The sequence below is a fragment of the Ischnura elegans genome, chromosome 1, assembly GCF_921293095.1.
Source record: "Ischnura elegans chromosome 1, ioIscEleg1.1, whole genome shotgun sequence".
NCBI lineage: Eukaryota > Metazoa > Arthropoda > Insecta > Odonata > Coenagrionidae > Ischnura > Ischnura elegans.
In genome coordinates this window covers 99,744,320-99,767,872 of record NC_060246.1, presented here as the reverse complement: position 1 = coordinate 99,767,872, position 23,553 = coordinate 99,744,320, and the positions used below count along the sequence as shown (strand labels likewise).

General features: G+C 36.5%; 2 protein-coding genes and 1 non-coding gene across 5 annotated transcripts in view; all 3 read right to left on the bottom strand.

Moving 5' to 3' along the window:
* LOC124167164 overlaps positions 1-14,463 on the bottom strand; it is an 81,225-nt gene extending 66,762 nt beyond the window's left edge. Inside the window, exons 1-2 of one of the 2 annotated variants that reach the window (XM_046544985.1) lie at positions 14,333-14,463; positions 730-808 (exon numbers count right to left, since the gene is read on the bottom strand). In XM_046544985.1, the coding sequence (XP_046400941.1) occupies positions 730-808; positions 14,333-14,356 (103 nt within the window). In that variant the 5' untranslated portion in view covers positions 14,357-14,463. Of the gene's footprint in view, positions 1-729; positions 809-964; positions 1,268-14,332 lie in introns of those variants that run through there. The other variant, XM_046544975.1, reaches the window with a different exon arrangement.
* On the bottom strand, positions 13,036-13,108 carry Trnaa-agc. Its single transcript has one exon. It is a non-coding gene; the product is annotated as a tRNA-Ala (tRNA).
* A 5,973-nt stretch (positions 14,464-20,436) lies between the features above and the next one.
* The window catches only part of LOC124167152 (elongation of very long chain fatty acids protein AAEL008004-like), a 205,093-nt gene continuing 201,976 nt past the window's right edge, over positions 20,437-23,553 (bottom strand). For both annotated transcript variants that reach the window (XM_046544966.1, XM_046544961.1), the window contains exon 9: positions 20,437-22,450. In XM_046544966.1, coding sequence (XP_046400922.1) covers positions 22,199-22,450 — 252 coding nt within the window. In that variant the 3' untranslated portion in view covers positions 20,437-22,198. The remainder of the gene's footprint in view (positions 22,451-23,553) is intronic.

Here is a 23,553-nt window from a genome sequence, read left to right as displayed (position 1 = left end):
TACAATCTGCGAAGCATATTTGCTTACAAACACTTCAATGAAATAAAACTCATAAGAGAGTAAAAATAATAAGTAACTGAGCGATGGTGGTGAATAGAACCCTAAATTATACCCCTGAGGGGAATGAATGCTTCATGCCAATTATAATGCACTTATTCTCATAGAAAAAATGTCAATGTCACGAGCACAGGCTAGTTTCTTGGGATCTCCGCTTTCTCCTCAGTTAAATTATGCATAGGAGTAATTCTTAGGATATCATATCAAATAGCTGATGAAAAAACGATGCCAATGGTTATTTGGACTTAAAACTAACTGGATTGCGAGTCATAAATGGATATCTAATGTAAATACAAAATTATTTTCTCTAAAATGAGCATGGATATGCAGTTGAAGATATCCTCTTGCACTTTACCCAAAATATATGGTTTCACACATTATAATTTTAAAATAAATTGCCTCAGTAATACTCAAAATGTCTTGAGAAAACAAATAAATTGGCCAAAATTCATTTAAATTTGAAAACATTTCAAAAACATTATCATAGTTGGCCAAAAATCGACCGTTTCTTTTACACAGCTTGGTTGATCATTTGTCCAAGAAATATCCAGCAGGTTAATGAAAAGCAGTAAGTAAAATTATAATCAAAACGATGATGATGATGAAAGCATGCTAAGTGGATACAGTATTTCAACGTAGTAATGGTAAAATTTGCATAGAAATTTCCTTTACCTTGATTGTCAATGCTCTGCACTTTCTCTCTCTCCCAGGAAAGAAGATTTCTGCTCATGAATCCAAGGCACGACGACCTCTGAAAATTTAAGCACATCATTGATTTATATTTTTATTTCCTGCAGCTAGGAGTAGTAGTACAATTATCACATCCATGGAAATGTCAAAACGAGAAAATATTTCTTATTTACTTCGTTCTGCAGATACCTATTGCTTTATAAGACTAGATATTTACCGGCTTCACCTCCGTGTTCACCCTCTGGGGGTCGTTTCGAGTTTCTTCAAGGCCGATGTTATTCCTCATCATTAACGCAAAATAATTCACTTTACACTATTTACATTATTAATTCACAATCACCACATAACAAGTCAACCTGTAACACTGACACACCTTGTTACAGGTTGACTTGCGTAGAAGGTAGGCTGCCATCATCCATTATCAAATGAATATTAGGAATAAACACGGTTGGATTGTGTTACAAGTTGACTGGCACAACGGAAGGACTCAAGCTCAAAAGCCACTTCGAAAAGCTGAAATTATATTTGCAAAGCACACTGTAATATTTCTGTAGCCGTCAACTTCAAGACCAAGCGACTCAAAAGTAAACACGTCGTCAGAGCAACCGATAATAACCGAGCGCCTGGAGTATTGATGCATGCCAAATGACCATGCTTAATAATGCCCTAAAGGATCTACCATGAGCATGAGAAAATTGAGGTTTTGAGCGTACTTTTCGTGAGGGAGAAGCTAAAGATACTTGGTACGAAGGTCAAACAATATAAGATAAGACAATTGTTGTCTCTCGCTGGTCGGAACGGAAGGAAGGACGCAATTAGTGTACAAAGCAATGCATTTCTCTAAAGAAAACCACAGTTGATGAAAAATATGGTTAATTAGAGCCTTAAATTATATTTTAAGTACCTGAAAATGGTCACGAGTCTAATTTTCCATACAAATAAGCACGAGCGTTATTTATTGGTATTTTCATGTATTTCAGCTGCCGTTGATTGAAAATAATTGATATGCTACAGCAAACTCAAATGCCGATTCTATTTTTTAAACAAAGAAAACAGAAAAATGCTCACGTGAAGGTGATATTTTGAACATTAAGGGAATTGGTTCCGGATAAACCAAGGCGCGCCAATGATTTTTCTGATGATTTTATTTTCTGTGGTTTGTATTTTCTTCAAGTGAGTTGCCGCTGCATGCAGCCAAACCGGTGATGCGTAATTAAAACTTGTATTTATGTTTTCCCTAACTCGGTATCTTACGGTGTTGAATGCTATTCCGTACAATTAACATCTCTCGTCAAATATATTGCACCAGATTAGCACTACATCATCTTTAAAGACGAAAAAACCGATTTCTCATGCAATATTGGTATTTATTTCAACGGCCACTTTCATTTTCAGTTTTTCATTTCCTTAAAAGGGTTGGTAACGCTGTACTTTTTCAAAAATTCGAGGTTGTAAACGGTCTTTCGTACACAGTCGCATACAAAGCATTTTTATTCTACTTTCTTTCTTAGGCTTTCACTAGAAAACTTTCTCTTTATTAACTACTCAATGCGTTATAAATCTAACACTATAACTGATTTCTCTTTAGGCCACGTCAAAAGAGACCGTAAATGAAAATATCGAGGCATTGTTTCGGATAAAAATTAGATAAACCGAGAAAGTATTGAGGAAGTGCTGATAAGAGTGGGAGACCAGAAAATTCTTCCAAAAACCTCAAGAAGATGACAGGAAAACATAGTTAGCCGCATTATGAGGCATGATGGCCTGATGAAAACAATCGTAAAAGGACAGGTGGAAGGGAGGAGGACACAGGACGGCCCCGAATGAGTTACATAGAACGATTAAAAAGTATTTAAAATAAAAGAAATGCGTCGCTATGAAAAGGCTGGTGAATAGGTGAGCGGAATTGAGAGCTGATTCAAACCAATCTTAAGCCTGAATCACACAATCATTTTTTTTCGTCGCGAAAGTGATCACTATCGCGAGCACTGCGCAAAATGATCGTCGGCGGCAATTGTTTTTCGCGATGGCGATCGCGATATGGATTCCCATCGCTATTTTTCATCACTCGTCCGGTCGCTTTTTCCGTCGCTAAAACCGTCACTAAAACCCCATATCAGCCAATCAGATAGCATGACCGTATGGTGTGATTGCAGCGCCACCTTTGACAAATGTGGGAACGGCATAAATAAACAAACACGCTACATAATTTCGTGATGAGGGTCCTATGACAACGAGCTGTGATATTGGAAATAATGCGAAAAGCGACGGCGGGAGTGACCGTGTGATTCAGAAAAATGATCACAAGAGCGATTGCTTTTCGCGACGGGAAAAGTGATCTCGATAGTGATTACTTTCGCGACGAAAAAAAATGATCGTGTGATTCAGGCTTTAGGATTGTTGAGTAATGATGATGATTATTTTTTCCGCCGCGAGTACTAAAGTGGAGATTGATAAGCATAACGGAAGAAAATGCAGGAGAGGAACAATTTGGCTTCCGGAAAGGAATAGGAACAAGGGAAGCCACTGAAATGTTAAAAATGGTAGGACAAAGGGATTACAGAGAGAGGAAAAGGAATGGTACTTGATTTTATCGACCTGGAAAAGGCTTTTGACCGGTTTGAACGGAATAAAATGTTTGAAATTCTAAAAGAGAAATGGTTGGTGTGGAAGAAGAGAAAACTTGTTCGAGGATTATACTTGAGGCAAAAAGCTTCACAAAAAAATGAGGATAAGGCAGAATTGGTGGATCTTGGTAGAGGAGTTAGGCAGGGATGCTGCTTGTCGATAACCTTGTTCAATATATATGTTGACGCTGATTAAGGTTTCATAGTAAGGAATGAATGAATATCGAATGATGATAAATCTAGGAAAGACAATAGTAATTTCAATAAACTGTGAAAGTTATACGAGTGTGAAAGTAATAGAAGATATCATTGGAAAAATGAAAAGCTAGGGGTTACCTAGGAACTATGGTGACGAAAAAAACGGTAGAAAAACTTGGAGTAAGGCAGTAAATGTCTGTATCTGGAGTTGAGAAAGATACCAGTTGTTAATTGTTGCTCGTTGAATGTTTCATGTATAAAATAATTTTATAGATATGAAGCGTGGACTTTAGGGAAGACGGAAAGAAATAGATTGGAAGCTTATGAAATGTGGGTGTGGAGAAGGATGGAAAAGTAAGATGGCTGAAGAGATGTGAAATGAGGAGCTTTTCAGCTAACAATAAGTAAAAGAAGAAGGATCGCTTCTATAGGAAATGAGAAAAAGGAAACGAAACTGGTTGGGGCTTGTGATGAGGGGATAATGTATAAAAACTGTGGCACTAGAGGGGCCAGTTGGTATTGAAAAAAAAGGGGAAGGGAATAACTAAATGGATGGATAAGGTGAAAATCAATAGCTATGAGGAAACAAATAAGGAAGTTTGGGACAGAAGCGGATGGAGACAGAAATGGTGTAAGGGACATATTAGCAGGCAGACAACCAGATGATGACGAATTAATAGTTTCCTCAGACCCTTTATTGCCCACAAGAATGGACGATAGTTAAAGGATTCTCGGAAAAATATGCATTATAATTAGTTTGGATAAATAATTATAGGATGGATATAGCGAAATTCTGACGATGCGTAAATATTGCTCAAAGTATGATACATCGGTTGATTTCAAAAGGAAATATTTTTTTCAAACATTCCATTCATTTGAGAATGATCATGGTGAAGGGATAGATCCCTTCGAAAATATAATTTGTAACTTAATATCTTATTGTTTCTTCTCGTTTTTAACGAATGTGAGATTCAACCATCCTACGAGAATAATTTAAGTTTGATTATCCAAGGAGTTTCCATTTTATTCATACGTATAACTTACCTTTGAGATACACCATTGAAAGTAAATGGAAATAGCCTATCGCATTCAATGCATATAATGAATCATGATGGATTATTTATTTGGGGATTCGGTTGGTGTGGCGGCTAGAGTGTTGTCTTCCCATCAAATCAAACCGGATTGAAATCCTGACGCATCCTCATTTTTTTTAATTCACCACACAATTTTTCCCCGTGCACGTCGTAGGATTTGACGTTGCATATTATGCGGCCATTTGAGATGGGTTCTCATTCAATGTCCTATCCCCGTTTTTTTTCTCGGCTTTCCAGCCTCTGGGCTCTTTTCCTCCACACGCAGGGAAGGCAAATATTTCGGCTACTTTCTCTCCACACGCCCGAGGTATCGGATGCCACAGCTGCATGAAACCATCGTCTTCGCATGCCGATCTTCCCTGTGGAGAGCTGTCTTTCGTAGGTGTGGCATCACAACCGCGGGAGATACAAAAGGAAAAACAACCAATTTGTGGTTTGGTCGAAGGGAGGAAACTGCAGCCGGGAGTCTTTGCGAGGCTTGGGATGGGGAGATGGGATAGATCTCCGCAAGCGTTTTGATTCCAACATTGGAAATTTGCTGGATTTATATCGAAATTTCCAGGAGAAGCTCTTCCTTTGTCCTCACTAGTAACATTCCTACTATGTTAAGTCTCAAACCAATTGTAACTAGTGGCGGGAACGAATAATAAATTTTGTTAGAGTGAATGAATCAATTGAGGCAAACTTAATCATGATAATTTTTTACTTTGTATCACCTGGGGAAGAGGGCAGAGATCAGCGCAGTGACACTCATTTCACTATAGGCGTAGTATTATATACTTTAACGGCTGTAGTACTGCGATGTAAAGGAAAGGTACTGTGGAAAGTAAGGGATTTTTTTTTCTTTTCACTTTAATATCCTGCGGAGAAACAGCTACACCAATTTTTTTTCAAATACCAAATAATAACGTATTCTCTCAGGTAAAATATTCCGTTGTAAACTAGTCCCCCATTCGGATCTCCGGGCGGGGACTATCCGGGAGGGTAAATTGGACAACGGTTGAGATAAAGTTATGAGTAGGAAGTTACAAGCTTAAGAGGATAGGATCATGGAAAAGGATCAAAACGGTAATGCTAGGCTTGGGATAATGATCAGAAGGAGCGGGTAGGGAAGAAGGGCAAGGGACAGCACCGCAAAAGTGTCATCGGACTGGTAATAAAGGATGTAAAAGAGATGAAATTCGTTCCTATGAAATGGCTAGCGGATATGAGAAAGGAGTGGAGAGCTGCGTCAAACTAATCTCGGGATTGTTGAGTTATTATGATGATGAACTTTTTATTCATTCCCACTTGTAACAATAATTTGTTTAAGACTTACCATAATGCTGCTAGTGAGGAAAAAGCTGGAGGTACTAGTATTTTATTCCTTCCTTCTTAGTGCCAATAAAGAAAACTTATATAATCTTCCAGCTGAATATCAGTCATGATATTTCACTGTTCAATTCACTTTCCAAATTTATTGATTCCAAAATAAATTTTCCGAAATTGAACAAATAAGTTTAATTGTTTTCTTAATAACTACGAGGTTTATTTAAATATTCACATTATAGTGAAATTAAAAGAGGTGCAAGAGTAGGCTCTGAAGATGCTATTAACAGAGATCATTGTGATAAATGATACCAGTAGAGTATATGAATGATATCAATAGACCGACAAAACGCATTAAGTATGAACAATGTTTATATATCACACGAACTCTACGAGATAAGAATAGAAATGGGCACAAGGGAATCCCCAAATTAAATGATTCAATGCTCATGAAATTTAACAAAACCTCGAGTATGATACACTGTAATCCTTGCTTTATGAAGATCTATCATTGGCTTGGTGCTAAAAATATCTCTATTTTAACTGGAATTAATATCATTTAACTGTGCTTTCCTATCTTTAGGAGGAACATGGTCACATTATAATTTTTAATGCTTACAATATACCTCCTACTGTTCCAAAGAAGTATATATTCCTTTATAGAAAAATTTCTTCTATGGTAGCAAATGAAGTGGAAAATAGAATGGAGCAGAAATTTTCGCAAATACCTTTCCATAAAACATGGAAATCACACTTTTTAATTACCAATCTTGTCTCTGTATATAACGCTACAATACAACTGTTTTTGGTGAAAAAATTGGTAGAAAATCTATATTTTATGCGTTGGCTGCCTATATTCTTTATGTGAAGCTAACTAAACGAAATGCATTTTCCTAGAACCGAAATAAGCTGATGGAAGGCAACCCTTATCAGACGTCCTTCACATTGACCTCAGCCACGTGCCTCCTTGGCCAGGACTAGAGCCACGCGAATAAAGCCTGGCGACTCTTCGTGGCTTTCGACAGATAAGACGATGGATTTCATCAGTTAACTATATATATTTTGTCGCAGCTATACCAAAAGTTTTTGGAGATGGAATCCAATCTATGATTGTCGGAAGTTTGACTGGTTGATACTTTGGACGAGGTCATATCTTACGTGAATATTAAGGTGAATACATGTGAAAAAATTAATTAATTCAGTTAAAAATTGCCCGGAAATTACGAGTCTTTTGTGAATGCATTGAATACTATGTAATGAAGTAAAATATATTTCGATAAGAAACGCAAAAATTTTATGTTATGGACAAAAGAGAAATTAATAGGAATACGTCAATTCCCCCAAAAATTGCTCAAAAATGTAAATGAAAATTTGAAAATGTTTGTGTATAAGGACAGAAATTCTTTTTTGTGGAAAATAAATTTTTAACAAAACTATAATTTATGCAGCAGATCGGGATATAATGTTTTTCTTACCTATTAATTACGTAATCATGGTTTTCGGAAGTTTGAAGTTCATTATTATACTAAATATCCTTTCGTAGCACCATATAGATTGATTTAAAGTTGAAACTCTGGCTCTTCCAATGGAGCTTTCACGGGCTTACAACCGTTTGTGTGTTAGTGGTCAGTGACCACTACTGGTCACCAACCTTTCCATTTTACCGTAGTTTACCAACAGGGTCGATGACATTAGCAAACTCTGACATCACTCCGAAGACGATGGAAGATTACGCCATCGATAACTTGGTGACCACAGACAGTAGTGCCCGGTAAGAAACCCATGAATCCTTCATTATCACAATAAGTGCAGCAGCCCACAATTTATCATCCTGGCTCTTCCGTTTACGAAATAACGTATTGATACAATGAAATTCCTGGTAATCTTTCACGACTCTGATGTAAGCGACTTATTATCTCGATTGATCGATCGCTTTCTCTCCACAGTTTCAACAGGGCAGTGGCGTAGCAAGGAGGGAGGTCTGGGGGCTCCGGAACCCCCCCGACTTATAAAACTCAATTACTTTCCTTTAAAAGAGATAACAAAAGGTTGAAAAATCTTGAATTTACAAAATATCCATTTGAAAAATGAAGTTTTTTCGAATATGAAAAGTGTTGAAATTAGTTTAAAACCCTCTACTTAGTACCTTGTTTTTCAAATATTTCCCCCCCTAGTTGTGGACCCCCTCGAACGAAGTTCTTGGCTATCCCATTGCCAGAGGGTGTTTACATACCCGTACATAAATAACTTACAACTTCTTCCTTGATTTCCAATTTGAGTCCAGTAATTTAAACGACACATATCCAGAAGGTTAATGAATAGAACTTTCAAGCATAAATGAAATAAAGAAACTAGGTTTTCATGATAATAGGAGAAAGGGATACCATCTGTCACCCGATGAATCCGACACATGAAATCTGATGCCTGAATTATTTGCGCAGGCATGCGTAAACTTGAATTGGGCAATGGAAGGGCGGGAAGAATATTGGATTCAGACACTTGGCCAGACTTGAGGGGCTTCAGCCTGCCTTCATATTTTGTCAGGAAATATTTAGGGAAAGCCAATGTAAACACACTGCTCTTATATTTAGCGGGTATGGTGATCCTGATTTCACTGTGTATGGTACAGAGGTAAAGCGCTTTGAATTGCAATCACTTCTTCAGTGCGCAGACAAAAAACTTTCTCTTGATAAAGTGTATGTGCACGTTCTGAATTTCGGTTCGGTATCAACAAAGCAGTCACAACAAGGGTAGGGAAGTTCCTCCTCATATGGCGAGGTTGATTTTAAAACACTGTTCAACCCGTGATCTCCACACCGTGATACTTCGAGTAGTACAAAACCTCTTAGAGGTAGGGTTCCACTAATTTCTTATCAGAAAATACTAGGCAGCCACTGTCCTGAGAAGTATTTAAAGTTATAGCACAGATTTTTAAATAAAAAAGCACTCTGGCTCATTTATCTAGAGGAGAAAGCGCTCAAGATGCGAGCATGGAGAAGGATGGAAGTAAATGGTGAAGTGGACGGAGAGGAAGAGGGACGACGAAGTGTCGACTGGGCATGATGGGCGAGGAAAGGAAACTTTTGGAGGAGGTTTGAAGGAATCAGAGGGTTGGAGTAGAGCAAGTAGTAAGTATGCGGAGACGGGATATCAAAAATCGTGTTTGGGTGAAGAACATAAGGAAAGCATGCAGGGAATGGGAAGGAAGAGATCTGTGCTAAAGATGTAATTGACTAAGCCTTGTTGTAAATTCAAGGGTGATTCCCAAAATGTTTCATCTAAACCTCCCATGTTAAGGAATAGCAATAAATTCTACCCATGAGCCAATTTTTTTTTGGTGGCAGACGATGATGTGTACTCGAGCCGAGCTACTCTCAAGCTGATCACAATTCCCATAGAAATTTTATATGCACGATTTATCTATAAATATTGGTAATTTGCATTTTTTGTCATGAGTGAAATATGAAATAATTTCTGTCAACTCGCCGCTCAAAAATAATGCTGAGAAAACCTGTTATCCAGACTTTCAGTTCTCTTGATGGTGGGATACCTAGGTGTAAATTTCACGACGTTAATTACAACTTACCTCACCGAATGAATGTTTGAATGATTTTATCACCCCTCACTGATGACGAGGACATCACGTCCCTATAAATTGTGAGGCCAAAAGGTCAAAATTGTGAACTTGTGCTTATAGTAAACAAAACTTAGGACCTCTCCCCATAAGTATGCCAATTTTCATGAATATTGCTCAAGACGAAGTTACTAAAATTGGAGGTCAAAAATGACACACGACCTGTGGGACAGTATGTATAGAGCAGGTCAGCAGAGGTGACGAAACGTCGGAGAAATCTGATCATCATGGGTCACACCCAAGTAACATACAATACACCATGAACAGCAAAAAAGTCAATGAACAGCTGAAATCCTGTTTCGCTCTTAGATGATGGTGAATTATTAGTTTTTGTTGTACGTGCTTGTTTCATTTTTTATCATCTTATAGCGCAAATGAAAATTTCTGAACGATTGGAATTCACTTAACCCGGTAACGCCTGAATTAAAAAGTTTCTGCGATTTTTGTGGTAATCATATGTTTTAATACGAATGAAATTCTGAGTCATTCAGTGCAAATTTTATTCTTTTATCTCTAATAGTTACCGAGATACAGCCTGGTACCATATGGTACCGCTAGGCGTTTAAGGGGTCAAAAAATCGAAATTTGAAAAACTTTTCGGAAACCACATTTTTAAGCCAAAAACATTAAATATTTATTATTTTCTGCAAAATAAATTCATTTTCATCCAAAATTACGCTCAAATATCGATAATATTCAATTAATTATATAATATTATTGTATATAAAATAGAAATTATGTATAATTGGCGTAGAAATCAATAATAACATGATTTTAGCGTTTCACTCAGTCGTTGCCGCACATGGAAATGAACAAAGCAGTCACTGCATTGTAATTCAAGCATTCTGTTCTTATTCTACTGCTTCAGTTTTCAGTATCACACCGTCCCCGTTTGGGCCTGGATTTTATTTGTTGGTTGTGCCCGTCGAACCTATCAGGGGCACTGGAAAGAAGATAGGCCGCTGTCAGTTGAATGCGATCTTGAATCATGAAACATGAATCAATTACAAACCTATTTCTTTAGCCAAGAATCCCATTCCAGTCGCACTTTGGTAAATTGAGCACGTCCTTGATATTTTAGGGGATCCTTGTATCCAGCTGTGATTATACCACTGGCCATCGGAACTCAAGCTGTTATATTTTTTTCAGGATTTCCGCATCGTCATCCATGCGTTGGGCATCATTGCATCCAGAATCCAAGTAAAAATGGGCCACGACCATTTTGTCGCCCCCCACACCATCTTTCCCAATTCCTTTTTCGTAGGCTTTCACACTCCTGAGATTTACGAAGTAGCTACCTGAGTTATTGATGCACCACACTTTCTAGCCAAACTTTATTAGCCTCCCCCGCATAATTGCTAACAGCTATGTCTTCCAAAAGAGAACATTATCAACTCATTGAAACTCAAGGACTGCTTTTCTCTGAAATATTTGCCGAATCTTTCTTTTGCCATGCCCATAAAAGGACGCATTTCCCACATCTTATCTGATTTATCCATAGCGGTGTAATCACCGCAATGAATAAACCTACGAAGTTGTAGAAATCTGTTACGTCTTATTGTGTAATAAACAAGATTATTTCTGGCGTTTAGTGCTGCCTCACAATAGTGCCTTTTACTGGGAGTCGTTTTCAAACAGCAAACAAAAAAGCAAACTTTTCGGTAAAATGTAAATAAAAACATTCTTAATATATTTAAGCTCTCAAAAACCCAAATAAAGTACAATAAGTGACAAAAAAGTTACGTTTAGCATTGCGCTACCGGCTGGTACCATATGGTACCGCTAGGCGTTAACGGGTACGCAAAGGTCATCGGGAAAACCTTATGCCAGTAAATCTCTCAGTCCACATGGCTTATGCCTATTTGATTCTTAGCGGAGAAGGCTTAGATTGAGGGCCAAGCGTTCCGTTCACAGGGCCTGAAAACAAATAAAAAGGCTAAAATACCTTAAATGGATTTGAAATGGAAGCCAACAAAGAGGTGGACATCAACCTTGGATAATATACACACTCATAGGGATATTGACGACTTGATACCCATTTGTTCTCATACAAAGCCCCAAGCATGATAAAGGATGTAAAAATCATGACACTGACGTTGAGGGACGTACTTGTGGAGTGATTAATTACAATGCCCCAAGACAAATTGTAATTACCTACTTATAGCATTCAATTTCGAAATATTGTTTTAATATCTAATCTAGCCAACTGAAAAGTAAACGATCCTCAAGTAACAAATGGCAGACAAAAGGTATATAACCATAACAGACCGCAACCCTTTTTAGGGGCAGTCTGGGGGGGCAGAGCCTCCTCCAGCGAGCAAAAGCGAGTCGATACATGAGTTTCTCGCCTCATCACGTATCCTAAATGCAGCAGCTTCCTTAACCCATCCTACTCCCCATTATCAACTCCACTAATTACCAATCCCCAATGCCTTTAACATCACCTATGACTTCCCTCCACATTTCACCATTATTTCCTTCCACCAACCCCAAACATGCATTTAAGAGTGTAAAGCAACCGCAAGAGCCTGATGATGACGATAAATCGTTGAAACCCGGGTCGTGTTCATCTAGCGGGATTATAAAAATTACTATCATTTCCAATTGAATTTGAGAAATAAAATACCACCAAATAAGATAAGACAATTTTTATTTTACACATAACAACTTGAATGGGTATTGTACTGGTAATATTAATGGTAAACATACCTTGGGCTTAAAAAGAAAAAGGACAATTGTAACAAAATAAAATAAAGAGATTATGGTTTCCCGATTCAGAATTCAAATACAACGTAAACTGAGGAATATTGCGCATTACATTTTATTAATTAGAATATATTCAAATACGTCCCAAAACGGGTGGACAGTACTTAACATCTACTTAATTAAAACGGTGATTTCGCGAGGAAAGCTGTACTTAGCACGGCGAATGAAGGATCTAGATCTTATTATTAAACGTACCAGTCATTTGGAGTCCGAATAAAAAGCAGTCTCATCATTAAGTTTGGGTGGTATGTTGACAATAAATATAGTAGTATCCATACCATTTCAAAGTTTACATTCATAGTAAGATAGTGCTATAATTTTTCTACTTTAAGAAGAGAAAACCTATGATTTCATTATATTTATGCACTAAAGATAACATTTGAGGGATAAAGTAACTTCTTATTAAGAGCATTTTTAGTTCATATAATTAACATTTGTTGTACCGAGGATCATAATCAGCTGAATAAATTACTAAAAGGAATTATTACCATCATATTGGACCTTAATGTCTACTCAAAAACCAAATTAGACAGAAAGACAAAGCTTTTTCAGAAAAAAATCGTGACTCTACAACAGCCTTTATGACCCATTTCACATTACTGCAACTAAGCTCAATTAAATTCTCAAAAAATTAGGAAACAGTTTACTCAGGAAAAAAAGCTGGAGGCGCCGGGCATCGATCCCGGTACCTCTCGCATGCTAAGCGAGCGCTCTACCATCTGAGCTACGCCCCCATATACATTTACTACGGAGGAATTTTTAAATATTTATATGTTAGCCAATAAGAAAAGGATAATCACCTACTGCCGGTAATCTAATGAAAGATTCTCAAAGGTTCCATGCATATTGAAGCAGAAGAATGATCGTTTCGTAAAATCAACGTTGCGATGGATAATATGGTAGTTCAAAACTTTGAAAAAGTGATGCTGGTGAAGGAGCCTCAAAATTGAGTATATCCACCACACACTTTCATAGGCCAGCAAGAAGTGAATGCACCCATGGGTAGGTTTTTTATTCCTAACCAAAATATACCAAAAAGTATACATAATTTTGAATTTCGCGGAGAGTAACTGAATTTATTATTAAATTTTTACTAAATAATCAAAAATCTAACTAAGCGGTCATTGTTGGATTTATTTTCGGCTGCAACCCGCTGTGGTCACCCGCTGAATACCTAACTATATTATACATACATTTGTTAATTTTATACAAATTAATTCACTGCGTGGTACATCTACATTCTAGTTTAGTCCGTATCAAGGAGAAGGGGCCTAGGGGCTCGCCATTACCTAACCGCCAATTTCAATATGATGGATCGATAGTAGCAGTGGAGGGAATAAGATCTATCAAATGTTAGGTTTTAAATCATTTCAAGTAAGAATACCCTATGACACTTCACATTTAAGTACGTACGAAAAATAGTAATTTCGGCGGAGTATCTCTATATGAGGCAGGTTTGCCGTAGTGCATAATTAATTAAATTAGTTGAGACTAGCATAACATTTTTTTTCATTTTCCTCGTTTCGGTACGTGGTAGAATTCGTGTTCCCTCCCCTTAAATATGCCTATGAGGTAGCTTGCAGAGGACGCGAAGATACATGGGGGAATGAGAAGCCAAGGGGTACGAGTGACTTTTTTCTCAGCAGAATTAGGTACAGAAAGTGGTAAAAGTAATATACAAGAACTTGGTAGCCAATGTAGATAGATATGTGTGATAATGGTAGATATGTGTGAGTCTCTGTTCTGTGCTGAAATTGTGTGGAAAATGAAATGCGCTACTAAATATCTAGTTCACCTATTTTTTCTTTTGCTAATTTCTGTGATTAACTATAAAAAAATTGCTTGCGCCACTTTGATTCTCACCCCGTCATATGTCATCGGACGAACGTGGTGAGTATTATTTGGAATCTCCGAACAATTGTCTTCGAAAGTATATATATATTTCAGTGAGCTCTTACCTCGGTCGTACGGCTCCTCGTCATGCGTCGGGTGCGGGCGGCCGCAGGTGCCGGCGACGGAGAGCGGCGTACTGAGGAGCAGAGAGCGCAAGGTGGCGCGGGGGACGGAGTGGAAACTCGCCTTTCTTCACTCGTGACTTTCTTCGACTGCACCCCTGGGGGCCGGGCTCGCGTCGGCCCCATCTGACTGATCAGGAGGCGTAGGCGATGGAAGGGAAGCCAGATAAGATCCACGAAGCCCAGTTACACGCTTGGGTCAGCAAGTCGGATGGCGGCGAGTCGGAATGTCACGCAAATACCCTTACCCCTTCCTCCTCACCTTTCATTAGGCGAGAACGAGTGGGGTATCGCATGCTTTCAGGAAAAGAGATTTTGACGGACGAGTGACCGTCTTCCAATCGGATGTGAACGAGTTTGATCCACTACTTTTTTTTAACTTGCTTTGGTTTTGCGCCTGATTAGAGAAGAGAAATACCCTTGCCATCGAAAATGTAAACAAAGATAATAAACATGATGATGCCTGACATGATGTAAGAACACATTTTCGGATTTACTGTATAATTTCAACCGTAAATCGGTTTGGACTTGTGATATAATAAATGGATAATATGGGATAAAATGGGTAATGAGGGTAATAGGTTCGTACCAATGATACAATAATGGACGTGACGGACGTGTAACGGCGAATAAATATGAATGAACTATTCAGTTCAAACAATACCCAGGACTGAAGAATCTTTTGTGAATATATATCATAATATTTAATGAGATGAAAAATAACTGAAGTATAAATTTCAATGCATTGCATTTCTGTATAAAGGATATGTGAATATATAAGCAAGTTCCATAAAATGTTTACAAAATTTAGCGAAAATGTAAAAGAAGCATTGCAAATTTTAGTATACAGGTCCTCAAATACTTTTCATTGAAAAATAAATCAACTTTTTTACGAAATCTATAAGGCACGTAACAGAATGAGAGAAAAATGTATTTTTAAAGTGTTAATTACGTGATATGTATTAAATAGAAATGCAAGCTACAAATTTACAAAATGAAATTTCCTTAGCTAATTTAGAGGATCGAATGATTTATTTTCATTATCACTTTCGCTATATCTATGTTATCCATAGATATGACCACTTGATAATTCCATGAAGGAATTACTTGCATATTGCGCATTGCGGAATATTGGATATTTTTATCCCATGGTGAAAAATATGGGACAAAAGGTAAATATACCCATCACCACATAGCCAATATAATTACCGCATAGCCTATGCATTATAGGGACTGGTATTAATTTTTTTACCTTTTGGGGCGAGAATACAAGCCTCAATGAGTCTTAGTTAAATATGCAGGCTGCTCAAATATTTTCCTTTTCTCCAGAGATATTCCTTGGTCTGTGGAAAGAAGTGCTCGGACAATTTGACCCGATCCCCCAACAATCTACGCTCCCGTATCATTATCCAGTAGAATATCTATCCAATTCCATGAAAGAGTAATTTCAATGCTTCTCTTATATTTGCTAAATTTTAGTAGTTTATTAGACCCGACAGTTTTAAGTTATGGTGCAATATCCCTGAGTTCACTCAACAAAACTGATTTACCAATGACCGATAGATTCTCCAACCTTGCGCTAAGTTGTTCATTTGAGTTTTTTTAAGCATTATTATGATAATAATTAAATCTAAAATTAAATTGGGCACATTTTCTATAATATTCATTTAGAAGGCTTCAATAATCCAAATTAAAAAAGCTAATTTTGCACAATATAATAAATATATCGATAACTGATTGCATGATATGCATAAATATGCCATATTGTGGTGACCTTTTCGGTCAGAATAAGCATGCTGCTGGAAAACTTTAGACTTTAAACATCAATTTGTAGTGGTGTCTTGATACGATGCTTTGTACTAACAGACTCGAGAAAGTTATTTTCGAAATTGGGAGATATTTTGCTGCTTTTGAAAAGGTGAATTTTTAGGAATAAATTGCTAAAAATATATGCGGATTCTAAAGGCTTCTTTTTTCTTATTTTTTCTGAACACAAATGGAATCAATAAGAAGCACTTATAAAATAAATAAGCCGCAGTTAAAAAATTTTGCGCATCGCAATAGATGTCGATACCAATTTTGCCCTTTTTTGTTGCGCGAAGTGACAGATTTGTGTTGTTATTTTGGGGTAGAGGAGATGGGTGGTTCATTAATTTCTGCAATGGAGGCAATCTTTCGAGGCATGCAGCGATAGTTCGTCTGTAATACAAATGCGCAGATATAATAATGCTTTCACATATTCATCGATTATTTTCAAGCATATTTACTAAACTGGAAAAATGAAAACTTCCACCCTCTTTTCACTTTGTTCAGAAATTATTGAGGGGGCGGCCGTCCCCCTCACCCTTCCCCCTTTATCCGTAACTTAACGATTAAAATTTTTACATACCCAAAAATAAGCTATTTTCAAATTTCATTCATATAAACTATCATTTGATAAATAACAACTAATGTTTCTCTCTCAGAATATGATAATTTTTGTTTACTTGGCCGTTAAAGGGGGCTAGCAACATTATCGGCCATCCTTGGAGCTGATTACTTGGGGAAGGTAGGAAAGGAAGAAATTTTGAGAAAACAAGGATTTGAAGATGAAAAGCTAACAGCGTCGTAATCGCATGGAGCCAAAATAAGCTAAACACCACTGAAAGTTTCCTTTGCGACAGACGAACTCAATACAATACGACTCGCTTTCTCTCGCCCCAGACCTCCCCTTCGTAAAGGCCTGTGGCTTTTTATGGCCACTTTGTCAGCTTTTACATTTTTTGTCTGCAGTTTGTTCCTTCAGGATCGTTTTTTTCAAATGGCTAGATTAGAAATAAGTAATACTTCCACTTTCACCGGTAAAACGATCGTATAGTGCATAAATTACACTATAAAAATAATTTTTCATTATTTTAAAACAAGGTTTATCTAAGGATGTACATGAAATAAAATAAATGTTCCGCTAAAACATTCAATTTATACTTAATATCATACATAACAGAATTATGAAATGCAATGAACTAAATTTAATTACATTTTTATAGTGTTACTCATAAATCGATCATTTATGCGTAAAAAATAGTACATAATAATTATAATAAATAATGCATATATTATAATAAATAATGCGGGGCAGAGGCTCATTTTACGCGGCCAGAACTAAAGCACCACTTATTTCTACGCCTTGTCGAATACACGCCAAATTGGCTTTGGCGTGGGAGTCTTTCGGTAGGTGGTTTAATATTTAAAAATTATTATGTGTTCATTATCAAGGAAATGTGATAAATGGGCTCTTCAAAATGGTTTGCGGGCAAACTACAGCCACTACTGTTATAGATGTAGCGACGCGACGTCAGATGGCTCTGGCTCTGTGCTGGCCCTCACGCTACCTGGCGCTCAATCAGTTTACTACATCGGAGTTTAAAATGATGTGTGAAATTTTACCGGGAAATTTAAAAGGTGAAAACCGACGGTCGAAAAATTATCGAAAATGAATGGAACTTGCATCAGCCAAACACAAGAGTAATAGATCGAAGCACAGAATCATTTGATGTAATTGATATTTAAATGATTTGTTGATGCAGCTGTATATTTTTGTTTTGAAAATATGAAGTGGTAGGGAAATCCTCATGACTGACCATTATTTCGCTATGTGAAACAATTGTTTTATGTGTGAAATTCTCTTTCCTAATTATAAAAATAACTTTCACTAACTTAGAATCGTAATTTGGTCCAAAACTTTCAATATCACAAATATTATTATGTATCCATTACATAATGTATATTATACTACATATTTATTATTATTAATTTATTATTAAGACTATTTTATACATTTATGTTATTTTCCATTCCAAGGCATACCTACTTTGATTTTATTCGCCTCTATCTATAATGGGAGGCCCGTCCTGACCTTTACATAAAATCTGGAGACATTAGATCCAGAACGAGCCGCACTTTTCCTGTGACTGAACTATCACCAAGCTGCTGACTGTCAATCAAGGGAGTAGGCAACACCCCATTGCCACTTGTAAATTGTAGATTATTTCTTTTGTCAGAGAAGTCTGCCAATCATTTATCCAGACCTCAATGAAAATTCCAAAAAGGATGGATGATCTGTAATTTGTACTTTAAAACATGAAAAAAATTAATTGGAATTAATCCCTGCTGCACTTATGGTGTGGAGTCAATCCCTATAGCTCCTAGTAATTATGTGCAGAAGAATAAGTCTCTACTATCTATCTTTCTGCGCCTCAAAGTGATGTCAATAACTACAAATAAGAAAATATTCCATATTCTGAACATAGAGTTTACCTGGAAGTCAGCGTGTGAATAGGGGACAGAGAGGAAGTTCATCCAGCTCCACAGGAAGGAAGATAAAAAACGAGAGGAGTGACTTTCTACCATGCGATTCTCATACAACATATGAACTTTCTCAACAAAAAAATTGGTGATGAGGTGAATATTAATTATCATAAAAGTAAATAATTTATATGCCAGAATTAATTTGAGGATTCTATAAAAAGTAATATGAAAAATACTATTCCACTTTAGTGTTGTAGCAGTAGAGTTTTAAGTACAGCAGCAGCATTGGCAGATCAAGGATCAAGTTTCAGAGGAGCAGTTATGGAGATAGAGGGGGGATATTCTATCTCAGAGTGGTGAAACGTCTCCTAGTCATAATGCAGGTTATTAAGTTTTGGGAGAGGACATGGAATACTCTCCTTTAATGTTGAAATTTGTAGTCATGAATATAAAAGTAGTTGATTCTGATGAAGTCCGCCACAAGATAAGTTCTTAATACTCTTCATATTAAAATTTGATTTTACTGAATTCATCACCTGTGTCCCTGATGGCAGAGCAATCTGAATTTCATAGGGAAATAAGCAATATTTGGGGATGTTAATCAAAATTAGTTTTTGGATAAATATATATATTTTATCAACTGTATAACTTTTCCATCCTTTTCCTTACAAGAGCAATTCCATTCAGCAAATATTAAGGATATATGGATCATGCTGCACTCATCATCAGGCTATGAAAATTTTTGGCAGCCGATTGGTGGCAGGTGACTGTAGTAGAACAAGACGGGATGGAGAAGTGTATGAAATGGTAATCAAATTCAGTAATAAAAAAATAAAGTTTTAATGTTGGCACCTCAGAATACCAACTGTACCTTACGAGCATACTGCAAAGTGATAAGAATGTTGTCTGCATTTGGAAAATATAAGAGTATGTATATATAGAAAAATCTTCTCGGGATTGCGCGCGGGTTAGATTATTTAAGAGTGCCTGCCTGCACTGCACGAAACGTCGGCGCTTTTAAATAATCTAACCCGCGCGCAATCTCGAGAAGATTTTTCTATAGTTATTCGCCGGGAAAGTATGTATATGTTTAAAGCTGGAAGTATTTTTGAGCTGACTCATAACCCTTTTACTGCCAGCCCATTTCAGGTGGGATGTATGAAGACTGCCAAGGCTATTTTCTGGAATTAACAACATATTTTTTTAACTACTTAATTTTATTTAATACGTCTAGATTTTTTTCCCAATTCTTAAGATATATTTACTTCCTATAACCATAGATAGATTATGGGGGTTTACATAAATTACAGCCATTGAAAAGGCCACAATCACAAAAAAAGTGAAATAATTTAGGCCAATAAATTGGCTCCTGGCAGTTTTCGCTCAACCAGTGAGGGCCGATATATCGGCTCGGTGGCAGTAAAAGGGTTAATACAGGACATCAGTCAGTTTTTTTCACTGCCATGATATACATTTTGTATGATATTTGCTAAAAAACCAAACGATATATAGTGAAAGATAGGTATATAATGTTATGCTACTTTATTTTTTTCAGAAATACATAAAAATGTACATGAGGTAAATTATTTTAATTTTATTTTGTGATTTTATTAGAAAATTTATGGTTCTTAGCTGGGAAGAGGTAAGGTAACTCAACTAGGTACACAAATATAAAAATTTTCTTCAAGATAAAATACTCATTTTAACATTTTCTGGCTGAGGTGGAAATAGACATAGTGATGTCTTTTTTTGGGTGGACATATGATATAATTTTACAATCAAGTATTTTCATGACATGTTGGACTAACTGAAAAAATGATCCAAGGAAAAAGAAATGAATAAATTAATATAATATAAGTTTTAAGGCAGTTTTGCAGTAGACATTCATTCAATGCAACACAATTAGGTAATTAATTATACTATTTAAAATATATGACTAAAATGCCTTTCATTGATTCTTATGATGCTTAATTAAATTTTCTGCATTCATTGGTCACTGGGACATAATAAATATGCCAGTGGCCCCACATTTAATGAAGGGAAAAGGTTAAAGATATAAGTGACAAAGTGTTACTGGTTTAGTTTAGTAATGGTTCAACTACCCAAGGCAATAATTATCATCATGTCATTTTTAGTTGGCTTTCCAGTACATATCATGAATCATTAAAGTTCTCCTCAACAACTAACAATTTCCACCCAAAGACAATGTCAAATACCTATCCATGCAATGATTTTAAAATTAACACTGCGAGTAATCAAACTATAAAGTTGTTAGATGATCTCATCCTCCAAGATGCTGATCCTTAAGAGTAATATACTATGTACGCACCATATATTGCTCAAAGGATTTTATCATCATTATCATTATGTGGCAGGCCATTACTTTATGTTTTCATTAAAAAAGGTTCAGTAAAAGTTAATGAAGGGACTTTTCATTGGTACACCTACATTTTTATAATTTTAGTTAGGTTTTTGAGATAATTTTTGGTTTTATGATAAGAATAGGCATATTTACTCCTTTAAAAATGCACCAACTATAAGTCTAATTATGAACCAGAGAAAGATAAGATGAGGATTTTTTGCCATAAAATTGACTGAAGATATTATTAACTCAAATGAAAGGGAAAGTACAGTGTAGTACCATAACGTGTTTCAGATTCTAGCTGGATAAAAGTTGGCAACATATTAATATTTTGACAGCCACTGTAAAGATAATCAGAGCAGTGTGCATGTATGGGCCAACTTTTATCTGGTTAGTATACCATGGAAAAGTCTTGCAAATTTATTCATTTACATATTTTTAAAGGTAGAAGAACTTTTTTCTCTGAAGTATTGACGATGGCAAGGAAGTCCAAATGTTGGCATGGAGCTAAAACTTAATGGGTTGGCATTTGAAGAAAGATTTATGCAAATTATCCACCTGGTAAGTTTGGGTATCTTTGGGGGATTGCTTGCTAACTTTGACATCTCATTCCTTGTGGTTGGTCATACCAACTTCAGCATTTGAAATGAATAATAGCTCACCATTCATCTCTGCTGAATCAGATTTGGAAACATAGAGCCCAAAGTATTGGATGTAAAGTTAAAGAATAATCCTCCAGTTTATGGCTGCAAGAAAAAAATGCAATAATCTAAGACTAAATATATGACTGATATTAATGGATTTCACAACTGTGAACTCCATTTATTGGAAGTGTAAATGGAATGGTATTTAATCCTAGAGAATATCATTCTAATGTTTTAACAAGACATAGTCAACCAACAAGTTTTTTGGACAGCCAGTTACATATATATTATACCATAGTATATTAAATATTGAATTCCTATGGTGCACAGTGTAAAATAGATATTTGTAAAACAAATTGTAAACACTATAGAGTATATTATCTAAGATGTACATTTTACAGTGTAGCACTTCAGAAGAACTTCCATTGAGCAATTAAAGAAATCCTTAGCACAAGAAAAAGTTTGTTTGGACATCCTAAGGATTGGATCATTCTTGTGAGTGCTTATGAACATCCGTCATTGCTTCTTGCTGTGCCCTTTCTTTTCTATCACTGCTTTGTCCATCTCTTTTACATCCTTTTTAAAACCTGGTAACTGTAGGAACTTTTTGTTCAACCAGCTAACTCCATAGGCTCCACGATAAAAGTCCAGGAAAAGCACAAAAAATATTGATGAATGTAAGAGCAGGAAAGCAGCAACTATTCGTGGATAGCCACAGTTGATGAATAGGACTTGAGCTGAGTGATAAAACACTAACACAAACTGGGCCTGCAAAATAATAAGTATTGTTCATTGCTTGTGAATAAGAAGTTAGGTAGTCACTGGATGCGAACATAGTTTGAAATTAGTCTAGTATCTAGACATCAACTCCATGGATCAATTTTTAAGAATAAATAAGTAATATGAATAAATGATGCAGCAATTATTTCATAAAAATAAACTCAGGCACAATGGATAGGCAGAGAGGAGAGGAAGTTTACAAGACAATTGGTTGGTAGTTACACTCTGCATATGCATACCCTAAACACCACATACTGCAAGGTAAGAACAGTGCTACCCAGTGGCATAGCCAGGAATTTTGTTCGGGGCGGAGGGTCCAAAACCTGGGGGAAAGTTTTTGAAAAACAAGGTACTAAGTAGAGGGTATTAGACTAATTTTAGCACTTTAAATAATTGAAAAAAAACTTCATTTTTCAAAGAAATCTTTTATAAATTCATGATTTTTCAATATTTGGTTTTCTTTTGTGATGCAAAGTGAATGTGCGTTTATATTTTGGGGGGGAGGGTCCGGACCTCCCCCCTTGCTATGCCACTGGTGCTGTCCTTCATCTACATTCAAATGACACCTTTTATGATGCATATATTGATATATTCCACTGTCCTCCATGGAATGTAGAGCCTACCTTTCAATACTCTGAAGTATGTATGCTTTGATTACCCACATTGAAGTGTAGGCTGAGGGTGTATCTCATACTCAACTACCCTTGCTAGAGTGATTCCAGCAAGAAATGTGAGTGCAGGGATATAAAAATGTCATAAATGTGATGATAAATCATGAAAAGCTTCAAAGAAACTAAGCACTTGTTGAAGACAATCAAAGGCCACCTTTAATGGAATGCAGTGTCAGTACCCTGCCCCATTTGCTAATATGTACTGAAAAGTCTCTAATGAATCTTTTTCTCATCATCTTAGTTTAAATTACCTCATCCATCATGTCATATTATTACAGTAGATTATGCTTAAATGGGACATATGGGGACTGTCACACTCTGTACCAATGAAGCAGCTGCCCCAATGAGATTAACCCTTAGGCTGCGGGAACGTTTTTAAACGTTCTGCATGGTGAGTGCGGGAAAAACGTCTTTCTACGT